The 12119-nt window shown below is 37.6% G+C and overlaps 1 protein-coding gene across 5 annotated transcripts in view; it reads left to right on the forward strand.

Annotated features, from left to right (window-relative positions):
- The window catches only part of ARHGAP10 (Rho GTPase activating protein 10), a 147291-nt gene that overhangs the window by 46837 nt on the left and 88335 nt on the right, over positions 1 to 12119 (forward strand). For 4 of the 5 annotated variants that reach the window (XM_065633193.1, XM_065633198.1, XM_065633194.1 and 1 more), the window contains exons 4-5: positions 8223 to 8294; positions 11400 to 11501. In XM_065633193.1, coding sequence (XP_065489265.1) covers positions 8223 to 8294; positions 11400 to 11501 — 174 coding nt within the window. The remainder of the gene's footprint in view (positions 1 to 8222; positions 8295 to 11399; positions 11502 to 12119) is intronic. The other variant, XM_065633197.1, reaches the window with a different exon arrangement.

Below are 12119 nucleotides of genomic sequence, written 5' to 3' on the forward strand. Positions count from 1 at the left end.
ACAAAAAAACCCCCACAACAGAAAAGAAAAGAGGGGGAGAGATTTACCAGTGGTGATTTCCCAAGTTAAAAGAAGTTGTTAAGATTCAAAGGCACACACTCAAGAGGCTGAAGGTAGAATTTAAATAATCTGTGCAAATATGTACTTATACTTCTTGTGATGGAGTCTTTGAGTGCATGTGTATTTACTTCACAGGTTAAGTGCTCACTTAACACGTAGCGTTCATGAATAGCTAACTGTTACCTTTTATTTAGTGAGTCTTTGTATTTACTTTACACTGTTCCTACTCTGCTGTGAAGGTCGTGGTGGTAATTTTTTGGAGTTTTTCTTTGGTCCTATGTACATGGGTATATAAATGTTCATAAATCTTCATAGTAGCCTGAAGAAATCTGTGTGAAGGAACAATCGTTTACTCACTGATTTAGGGTGGAAAAAATATCCAGTAGTTTTGGACGTGAGGTGCAATCAAGATCTGTTCAGTAAGAGTTCATGATATTATTTAGTACTCTGTATGTTCAGATCCTCTTAAGTCCCCTGACAGCACATACTGCTAAATATATCTACCAAGACAGCAGAAAAGACATAACTGGTGATCACTTCTGAAAAAATTAGGCTGCTGATAGCATAACAAACGTCTCGGATGCAAAGACAGAGGCACAGATAAAACAGAATTTCTCAGGAATGGCATTTAACTACCTTAATCGCAGGACGTAGCTCCTTTTTTCTTTTCTTCCTGCAAATTGTCCAATTTAATAAAACATTTTCCAATTTTAGAAACAAGCAGAACAATTGCTGCCGTATCTCATTCTCAGCCATCACTTTTCCTCTGCGTGGCATAAGGCCAGATGGCAACCATACAGTCATCACCATATGAAATACAAATGCTGAATTAAGACTACTTCAGGCACATCTCTTCTGTTTTGATGGCAACTGACACCAAATGTTTTATTTATTTATTTATTTTTGAATTCTATATGCAGTCTTCTGAAATCATTTTGTCACATGCATTACGTATGAACTTGCGCACATTAATCTCTAAAACAAAGACGACTTTATACAATGGAAAAAAGTACAAAGGCAGTTCTGAGTGCATTCTGCCCACCTCTGAGTGAATATGGATGAAAAGTGCTGTTACCACTAGCTTCCTCTTTCAAATAATTTTTTGATCTCACATGCATCAACATAATTCACTAGAGAAGCTTCACTCTGTTAATTCATCAATGGGAAATGTTTGGAATTTGCATTGTAAAACTGTCACCAGTTTGGATTTTTCTGGTTGTTAATAAAACCACTGTTTCTTCTGGAGGACAGCGCTGACAATAATGGAGCAGTTCATACTTGCCTCAACACTGAAGCCCTTGTTCGCTGTTGGATTCCTTGTCTTTCAGTGGCATCTTTTTGCTCAGCAGTGAGCTTTACCATGAACAAAGGAAATGGGCATTATGCCATTTCCTTTCCTGAGCAGCCTTTTTGCTTTGTCAAGATCTTTATATGACAGCTGATTTCAAAGTGTGAACTGGAAGTGATTTGCTGCTCGTACAAGAACCAGACCAATGTTCTGGTGTGTCTCACTGTTTAGCTCTTGTGTATCAAGTTTGCTGAGGGAAGCTCTTTATTTGGAGGAGTTGTCCACAGCTTTTCTCCATTTCAGATGGTGAAAAGCTTTGTTGATATTTGTGAAACTCTGTGTATCTTTCTTTTCCTGTTTATGTTTATGGCTTTGTAGCATTTTTCTCTTTTTAAGTGGAATGTATTTCATAATAAACTTATTCAAAAGCTAGGCCTATTACAGAGCTTTAGTAAACAGACTTTACTAAAAACCACTGTCTTCATTTAATTATTTTTTTAATAAATGAAACAATTTATTGTTTGTCTGCTTATGATACCAATTTAATTTTTGAGGCCAGCAGTTTCGTGGCAAGTGAATCAAGGCAAACAGCCTTTTAGAGCACAGCATAGCAAGTAGGTCATAGGAGGCATTTTTACATGTCTGCCCTTGAGGTCATTCATAAACTTCCAATGAACAGGAAATAACCTTTGGCTAGAAGGGAGGGACTTAGGAGTCCTGTTAGTATATTCTCTGAAAGCCATGGCTGCTGCTTTTAAAAGAGCTAGAAAGTGCAAAGCACAGGAGTCTGCCTGTATCATGACTTGTGAGGCAGTGGTTGGTCTAGGAAATTCCCTCTGGAACAATTTGAGAAAGTTGTCATCATCTTACCAAACCCCATGGGGAAGTTTCCTGGAACACCAAAGAGGAAGGTGATTTGTTTTGTTACAGGTGCCTCCTGGCATCTCAGAAATGGACAAAACAGATTATATCCAAGACAGCTATAGCTGTCCATCTGATTCTTTTGTTACCACATGGCTCCTTCCACAGCAAATGAACCTGGAGGAATGGATGTAACTTCTTTTTTTTTTTATATAGCTTCAGCACACATGCAAGGACACACAAGTATTAATGTGCTATGAGACCCTCTTAAAAACCCTTAAGTCTTTAGACTCCAGTCCTAAAAACAAAAAAAACCCACCTTAAACACCCATGTTTGTAGTCCCAATGTGTGGCTGAGGGCCTTTTGTTATTTAAGGTTGTAAAACTACAGGGAAAGCTCTAGAGCAGTGAGAAAATCCAGACATTTTTACAAGAAGAAAACTTGCTTTTGGAAACAAACAAGTTTTGGGTGTGTGTTGCACTGACTGCAATCATCAGTGCTCCAGTTAAATACAAAACCAGTGCTGAGAAGTGGTGAGAGAGAGATGCCGCTCTATCTGCAGGGCATACTGGCAGGAGGGTTGTCTGTGTAACTAACTGAGAACACATTTGTGCAACTGTAACAGCAAATATTATTTTCAAGAGAGAGGAAACAATAGAGATTGAGGCTTCTCAAGTAATGTCTGATGTCCTCAGTAGTGGAACTGTATCTGCAAAGTCATGTAATACAGGGTGTCAGCCGTAGATCTTAATGCTTTGAAAAATTTCAGTAGCAAATCACTATATGAAGCAGGAAAGCTTTTTGGAGGAAACAACAGTTTTTATGTATTTTGCCCTCCTCCAGCATTGAAGGTATTGGAATCAGCTTTTTTTATCAGGCTGAATGCTGAAGTTTCTTAGGTAAACCACAAGAGCTACATCCTCTGTAAGCAGAAGTGCAGCTGTAGGTAGTAAATTTCTTTATTAGAAAGTAAATTTCTTTATTTAGCAGCAGTGTTCATGACTTCGGTATTGAATCACTGCTAGGTATGTCTTCCTTGCCACGTTCTCTTGTTGCACAGAGTAGGGCAAAACTTCCTACCCAGATCTGGTTTCATTGACACTTACTCAGTGTCATGAGCCCTGCGCCACTGACTGGCGGCCTCCCACTTTGCTTTATTGAGGGGCGAAAGAGTCCTGCCTCTGTCTGCAGATAAATCTTCCCAGTTGGTGCCCTGGGAAACTTGAAACCTTGTTTCTGTTTGGCGTCAAATCTGCATTCTGGTTCCTGGGATGAGAATTGGGAACTTGGCGCTCCCGTGTCACTGTGCAGTCTGCAGCAAGGTGTATGTTTATGGCTTTTTTTTTTTTTCTTAGTAAACCTGCCTTGTACAGGAGAATGCTTAGAATGGAGCAGAGTCAGCATATATATTTACCTCACCATCAAAGTTATTGACGAGCAATATGTAATTTCTAGTTCTTCTAGTAAAGGTTGAGGTCTAAGGAGACTTTTAGGCTGGAAGCTGAGAGGCAACTGCTGCATTTGTTGAATAGGCAAAACAGATTTTGATTAGCTTAGGTTCGTCTAGCCTTTGTTGCCACAGAGGCTGGACTGAGCTTCTGGAACAGCTCTTGTGGGCTGATACTTCTTTACTTACAGCTCACACAAGCAGCCATTCTCCTCTGCAAGACAAGCCTGGTTGTGCCTGCAAGGGGAACAGGAACTTGGCCAGACTGGTCCTGCCTACTGCAGGAGGGTGAGGAAGCATGGGGAGCATTGAATTCTGGCAGATGGTGCTATCTGTCAGGTTACAGTGCATAGGAGGTGTCTGGGGAAGCAGTTTCTCCCTAAACAGCTATACTCCCCCCTTTTCTGAGAAAGGAAGAAGTGACAGGCTAAATGGAGTCATCTTGTGGACTAGTACAGACTGTTAAGTTACCTGTTGGATCTTGTTGACTTGACTGATGAAGTAGCAAACAGCTGTGCACACACTCACTAAGGGATTTGGTCTGTGCCTTTGTGGGCTGTTGTTTTGGGCCCCGTAATCTGTAACCTGTTACTTATTTCTTTTGAAAGATATGTAGCTGGAAAAGTCAAGATTGTCACCATTCTGTACAACTTCTCTGCCTGAGCAGGTGAGATTTTGTAAAGGCATCTGAAATTAGGAGATATACACAAAACCGAAAGCCTGCTTTAAGATGTTGGAAATGTTGGATACGGTGATCTTCTGAGGTGATGATGGCAATTATAATTTGTTGGTGTTTTTTTTTTTTTTTTTGCTGCTGTTGTCAGGTTTTTGTACAAGTTAATTTTTTCACCTTTCTATAGGTGCAGCAAATAGAACAGGAATAGCATAAGCAGTTTCAGACTGTCTGCCTGAGGCATGTGTGTACATTGGGTTAAACATTTCTTAAAGCATTCCTGAGACTTCGACATTCATAAAGCTGGTTAAGATACTGTTATCTGAGACATGACCTCTTTATATTAATTCAGTTATGATTTATGCTTACCAGTTTGCCTGCCAGATTTTAAAATTGAGTACATATTCCTTTCAGGTAGGTTTGGACAGATCAGATATACAAAGAAAAGATTTTTTTTTTGTGCCCTGTGAGTAGTACATTCCTATCATCATAATTTGCCAGGACTGGAGGAGTAGAGGGATGAAAATCAATTCAGAGTCAAGACAGAAGTTGAAAGAAGAAGGAACGTATAATTAGATGTTAAGGAATATTTAACCTAAGTGCCTAATATAACTTTTCTTGAAAATCTTACGTTTTTAAGGTGGTCCTACTGATCTGTTCTCTATGGTTAAAAAAAAAAAAGTGTTATTTCGAGTTTCCAGCTTATAAATAAAAAAACTTGACAGTGAATAGCAGCATAAATAATATTTTTGTTCTATAAATAAGTACACATCTTTTTATAGTTTTTAATGACAAGAACTGGATTCTAAATACTGGAAAATAGTGCAAATGTCTCCTGATTTAATCTAGTATTGTGCATATTTTAATTATGAACTTTGTTTTTATTTCTGCTGGTCAGAACAACAGCTCTGTAATTCACTGTTAGATTTACCAGTCACATCTTGGTTGACAGTTTCTGTTTATATACAAAACAACTTACACACATGTTCATTTCAGTGAGGAGAAGAGATTAGTTTAATTTTTATGTATGGGCCTGGTATGAAGCTCCATGAGAATCAGCAAAGATCTACAAAATCCCACTTCACCAAGTACTTAAGAGCCCTGTTGTTTAACCCAGGCACAGGAAGCAAAAGAGGTGACAAATCATAAATACCTGTATGGCAGGCAAAATTCTGCTGAAGAGGCATCTGTTAACAGAAGTTTAAATGTGCAAAATGAGAAGCATCTTTCTTGGAAGGAGAGGAGGTGAGGCTTGTTTTTCTGTTAATGAAAGAGTTACTGGCACATCACACCACCGGCAGCAGTGGAATCTGTTGGCAGTCGCTGAGGGAACATCCCATTTTGATTTAAAGATTATTTTCTGCTTCAAACAAATTCCTGTAGTGGTTCCCATGGTTAATGCTGCACAGGAGTGTAGCAGACCAAGTGATTTGCAGCCAACCCCACTGATTAATAAACCATAGCCATTTCTGTGTCTGCTGTTCTGCTGGTTTTTCCTTTTTTTTTTTTTTTTTTTGTCTTTTTGTTACATTAAGGTGCTATGGTTTTCTTTCACTCAGACTTTATGCTCAGCACACATTTACTGCCTGTTGATCTTATGTTTCACTTTTCCTGTGAAAGTTCAAACAAATAATAAGCAACTTGTCATTAGATATTTATTTTAACCTTCTGGCCATCTAAGTGGTCAGTTGCTGCTTTTAAATGATTCCACTCACCACAGTGCTCTGGCAGGTAGTGTCATCCTCTCCAAGTTTTGCTCTGAGGAGGCCTCATTGCTTTCTCCTTCATTTTGTCAGTATAGAATAAAGTAGCAGAAACAATTTAAGCTTCTTAAAGTTTTCCAGTATAGAAGGACTATTCTGTCACTTCCACAAACCGTTCTCTACTCTGATTTGTGAGAATCCTTGCAGTCAGCAAGGAGAGATCCTTTGGTCCTCAAGCACTTCTGCTGAGTCCCAGGAAACTGTTTTCTGGTGCTTGATCCAGTTATAAATCCAAATTGCTGTTTCCCTTCAGCCTCTGAGAATTTACGGGAAAGTTTTGGGAGCCTGACAAAATTTGAAAAACTTGAGTATTCTAAAAACTGCCCTGTAGATTCCAAGTAACTGATAGAGTAGTTGGGATATATGTGCCCAGGTTGCCAGGTGGGCTGAATCTTTCCTAGAACCACTTTTCAGCTCCTGTTTGGGGCATTTGACTGGTCTGGCTCTCTTTTGGTGGGAGCAGAGGCAGCCCGGGGCACGAATGGTTCTCCAGCTGCCAGGAGCATTCCCAAAGCCTGGGGATGATGAACTCTTCAGGAAATCTCTTTGCTGGGCTGGAGATGTGGCAGAAGTTGCTCTCTTGTCCCTTCTGCCACCCTCCAGCTCAATCCAAGGGTCTCCTGTGCCATGGTTAGCCTAGTGCTGCTCTACACTTTTGAAAGATGAAATTGTCAGGATTCCTTTTTGTTTTGCTCCCACCAAGGGTGCACTGAAGGGCGCGTTAAGTGTTTCTGCCAAAAGCAGGAAAGGGATGCAGAAAGAAAAAATTGGGGTCATGAGAACATGAGCTCTGAAGTCTGGAAGTGTCTGTTGCATGGATGACTGTGCAACGTGCGGTTTGGCCCAGACTTGCCAGATATTTGGGTTTCCAAGTAGCTACTGAGGTGAGCGTGCTGCCCTGGCCCAGTTGCTCTGGTTACAGTGAACTGGGAGGATGACTCTCACAGTAATCCCTGCATGGCTGCAGGGGTGGGAGCAGACAGTGCTATTCAGATTTGCCTTGTGCTGGATCTCTAATACATCCCTCTTGTGTTTTATGAGAAGGCCTTTTCAGAAGTGTTCCAGAAGGCTGGGTTAAGCTTGCCATATTTTATCTGAAACTTTTCATATTTGAAGGTGGGGGAAGAGAGAGAGAAAGCCTTCTGTTGTATCTAAGGTGGACTTCCAGGGTGCTCTGCCTGGGCTCCTGCCAGCTGAGCCCGAGGGGTGTGATAATCCTGGTCCTGGGCATGACTTAATCTGTGGGTCTGCCTTAGGACTGAGAACGGAAGGACCCTACCTGCTCCTACACACCTCTGATACCATCTTTTCCATGCTGCTGTTGAGTTCAAGAAGTTCCAACCTTTGCTGGAATTTCAAACTTTTTAAAAAAAAAATTCTAAGTCTTATTTGCATCAAAACCAAACCCAAACCCGCTCCATCTCTGGTGAGATTTCATGTGAACAAGCAACTGTGTTTGGTGGCCAGATCTAATAAGCTACAGTTTTCTGTAGCATATTGTGGTATGTTGTGTCCTTTTTGTTTCTTTTTAATATGGCTATGAGGCTGTTTATCATAAGTACACTGGTGGATGCTCACCCACTCAACTAAACCTCTTGTTTCTTAACTTTACACCTCTTGATTTTATAACTTAGGTTAACTTAAGGTTTTCTTTGTGACTAAATGTAAATTTTTTGAAATTATATATACATATCTATCTATATATCTCAATGCTTAATGTTTTAACTGTGTGTTAAAAGCTTATTCTTTGCAATTTATGATATTATTTGTCCCCAAATGAAAATCGTTTGTCTTTTCTCTCATTCTGATGTTTAGTTGTTGAGACTGTTGACCTGTTCTGCAAGACTGGCACAAGTGAAGCAGTTGCAGTTTGGCTCCAGCTTGTAAATTCGTGAAATTTCTGCATTTGTTTTAGATTTAATTTTCCTGACAGTGAATTGAAATAAATGATAGCTTGAATGAACTCAGAGATATGATTTTTTTGAGTTAGGATTTAGACTCCTAATTTGTATGCTTCTCCTTTATTTTACCCCAGAGCTTGTTTGCTTTTTTCTTTTTATTGCTGATGCTGAAGTGATTTGTCTGTCAGCTGCGAAAACTTAACCCATGCTTCTTTTTTTTTTCTTTAGGCACTCAGTGTTACTGAAACTCTGATCAAACCTTTGGAAAGATTTAGGAAAGAGCAGCTGGGAGCTGTAAAGGTTTGTCCCTCATTTTCCTTTATGATAAGTTTGTTTAAGTTTTCTACTTGGATTGCATTGCAGTAATGACATGTGTTTGACAGAGAGATACTGTTGTTTATATTTCATGTGTTCACACTTTATTTTTTTTTCTACTTTGAGAACTTGCTTCAGAAACAAATGGAAAGTATGTTTCAAGAGAAGAATGTGTCCTTCCCCTTCCCTCTGTCCTCCCCCTCCCTTATCTCCTTTGTCTGGAATAGGAGCAATCCTGCTAACAGCCTGTCCTCCTGCCCTCCTTCCTAATGGGTAACCCTCTTCTGCTTTGTATTTGCTTGCAGTTGCACAATCAAAGGCTGAAAAATATTAACTACCCAAAGGAGCTCATCTGTATGCTTTTAACTGTGTTGTTGCAACCTGCAAAGTGGAAATGGCCTTTATTTTACTTTTTTTTTTTTTTAAATAAATAACTGATTACCTCTGTATGAGTGGAAGAAAAGAGAGATGGAGGATCTTAGAAATTTTTTTCATTTTGTGAAAGCATTCAATGATTTTTTAAGGTTTGTTACTATGCTGTGTATATTTTAAAAAAGACAAAAATAATATTGAAAAACTCAATCTGTACATTTTTAAACTATCACTCTGCAGATGTTTCATGTTATAGTTCCATGACTTCAGCAGCAGCAATATTTAATAGCTAAGATAATGTTTCAGTTATGAGAGTGCTATGCATTTTTACTTTAGCTGAAATGATGCATGTGTTCTGAATATGATTTCAGTGTTTGTGATTGTACATCATTGCAGTTCAATAGTACAATGAGCTTCGTGTGATTTTATGGACTTCTGAGATGTATATCAGACATCCCAACCAACAAACAATAAAAACTTGGCCTGTAACATAGGGGTCTTCTAAGGAAAATGAGAATTCGTTCTGAATATAACCTATTGTCATAGAAGCAGCTGTCATGACTGCATTATCTCAACAGTATTTTTGGTGTTAAATAATGTTTCCATTTTTGGGGTGAGACCTCTCTCAATACTGTAAATTATGTCATGATCTTCATTAATTTCCTAGTCAGAATTCTGTCCCTGATGCTTCTAACTTGACAAGTTACATTCATTCTACATCTCACTTTTTGTTTGGATGGATGTTTCTTCCCTTGTATCTCCCTATGTATTGTTTCTGTGAAGTTGAAGCTCTAACTTGTGATGTAGCCTTTTTTTTGGATGGAATTCTTAGTGATCTTAAGGGGAACAGTCTCGCATAATTGTGTAATATTTAAATAAAAATCCTCTAAAAATATTTAACTCGGAATATTCTTAACTGAATATTTATCCAACATAATCAAATTACTGACACTGGAAATAAAATGCTGCTTAGATCTGAAAATGAAGTTATGGCATCTGGCAGTGAAATATATTTGGAACATTGTGTAGTATTTGCTTTAGGAGAAATTTATACTCTATCATAACAAAACAAAAGTTGAATCTGCTGCCTAAGATTTTCATGTGTCTTGCATTACCAGCTGATGAAATGGTCCGAGATAGGCTTGAAAAGAAAAGAAAAAGAAAAGAAAAAAAATTAGCTCCACAGTGCTGGAAGCTGAGACCTGTACTGAATTACCCCTTGGTAAAAGATGTTGTGACTCTAATCCCAAACTGCATATGTAAAGTTTCTGGCTTTGCCTGTTTAGAAGTCAATAGCTCTCTTCTTTTCTGGCAGAACTCAAATGTTGACCCAACCAGTGGAAATTTTGCTAATATAAATGCAAATATTTATTTTACTCCCCCAGTCTTTCTTCCTTATTTCCCATATGCTAATATGTATCTCTAATCACACTAATATATATGCATATCTTATTGTTTCTCAGTTGGTAAGGCTGATTTTTAAAAAGAAGTACTTAGACTCATAGTGCAGAAAAAAATTAGCATTTTTGGTAAAATTCCGTGCTGGGGAGCAATCCTAAACAGCTTAGATCCTCTCTTTATTAGAATGCCATCTTCAGAATCTGGTCCTTCAGAGAATAAAAATATGCTTCACTTATGTATTGTATTATTAAAAATGAAAGGTTAAGAGGAAAAAAATAAGCGAGTGTGTCTGTAGCGTCTAACTAGTATGTTGGGTAGAATACATCTAAATGAAACTCCAAATTCACAGATAATGGAAAAATGTTTTAGTTGAACTGGTATCTTTCTGATGAGTAAGTGTTTCAGTTCTTGAATATGGAATATAATATTTGATTTTACTTATTTTAGATTATTTTCAGGTGCAATTGTGATACTAAAAAATACCTTCGAAATTGGTATATTGATTTCATCAGTGCTGAATTCTGTCTTAACACAGAGTTAAGAAACTAAAACTGACGAAATAAAAGGGTTGTTTTGCAATGTTTTCTTCTGATTTAGATCAAGGAACTTAACATTTCCTAGAAACATGTAACGGCTGTCGCTTTTCTCATACATTGCTTTTGATAGTCAGAGACATCAATTTGCACACACGTGCAAATGCCATTCATATATGTTTGTGACTGATTCTCTTTTGCTAGTGTGATTTTCTATTTTATGGAGATTTTTTTTTTCCTCCATGGGTGCAATGACAGTCTGGTAGAAGCAGGAATTCAGACATTGGTCTTCGTATGGCTTTAAAATCAAGAAATACTAAGGAATATGGAACTGTATTCACTTTCAGTTTTGAATTATGCAACTGTTGGTACTTACTCAAATGATTTTTCTATGCTTTCCCCCTGTCAGTTATAGAGAGTTCTTTTTTTCAGTAAAACTGGTATTTCCCTTGAAGTCCTCTAGTCAAAAACCAAGATGATATGGATGATTCATGAAAATAATGAAAAATTTGATAAATCAAGAGGAGGTGGTTTTTTTCTGATTTTTTTAAACTTAAAAGATGTAAGCATTCGTGTGCTAAGCCTCACCATAATGGTGCAATTGGATTTCATTTAAATTAATTTTAAAAATTAGTTGGAAACATACTTTTCCTTAGTTATTTGACCTATGATAGTTTGTTTCTCTTTGTTTCTTCTTTTCAAACTCTACTTAATAAGAAAGAAGAAGGGAGACTTTTTGTACATTTTTAAATATAAATGAATGTTACTTTGTTTTTGTGTCTAGGAGGAAAAGAAGAAGTTTGATAAGGAGACAGAGAAAAACTACAGTTTGTTAGAAAAGCATTTGAGTTTATCAGCTAAGAAGAAAGAGCTACAATTACAGGAGGTATTGTTGCCTCTCTTTTTTATGGAAGCTATGGAAACTTTTGAATAGAGATACATTTTACGCAAATGCAAACCTAGCATTCATAGTGGTAAAAGAAAAATTTCTGTCAACTGGAAAGGTTGGTGAGAAAAATCAGTATTTGCTGAACTTAGTGGTATACTGTGTTCAAGGGCTTGATGTGTTTATGAAGTACTGAACATTGTGTTATTTTTTTTTGTATAGTTAAGGGAAAAGTGAAATGCAAATATATTGTAAAAAACCTCTTCTTATGAGGCTTTACCATATATGTAATTTGCATTGCATTGCATTGTATGTATTGACTAAGTGTGCTGTGTTAATGCTTTATGCAAAGTATAGTAAGACTCATATTCCTGAAGGAAGTGTTTTTGTGGGTTGTTGGTGTTTGGTTTTATTTCATTTTTTATTTTTTACTTTCTCATGTTTTGAAGATCTGTTTTTATCACATAGTGCTACAAAAAACTTTGTTGACAATTTATAACTTAAAAACAGATCTGTTTTGCCTGACATTCCTTCTGTCCCTGTGGGTTTATTATCATCCTTATTTGTAATAGCTTTTATTTCTGGAGCAACAGTGAATAGTATGTGAGAAAACAGCAG

The sequence above is a fragment of the Caloenas nicobarica genome, chromosome 4 (assembly GCF_036013445.1).
Source record: "Caloenas nicobarica isolate bCalNic1 chromosome 4, bCalNic1.hap1, whole genome shotgun sequence".
Taxonomy (NCBI): domain Eukaryota; kingdom Metazoa; phylum Chordata; class Aves; order Columbiformes; family Columbidae; genus Caloenas; species Caloenas nicobarica.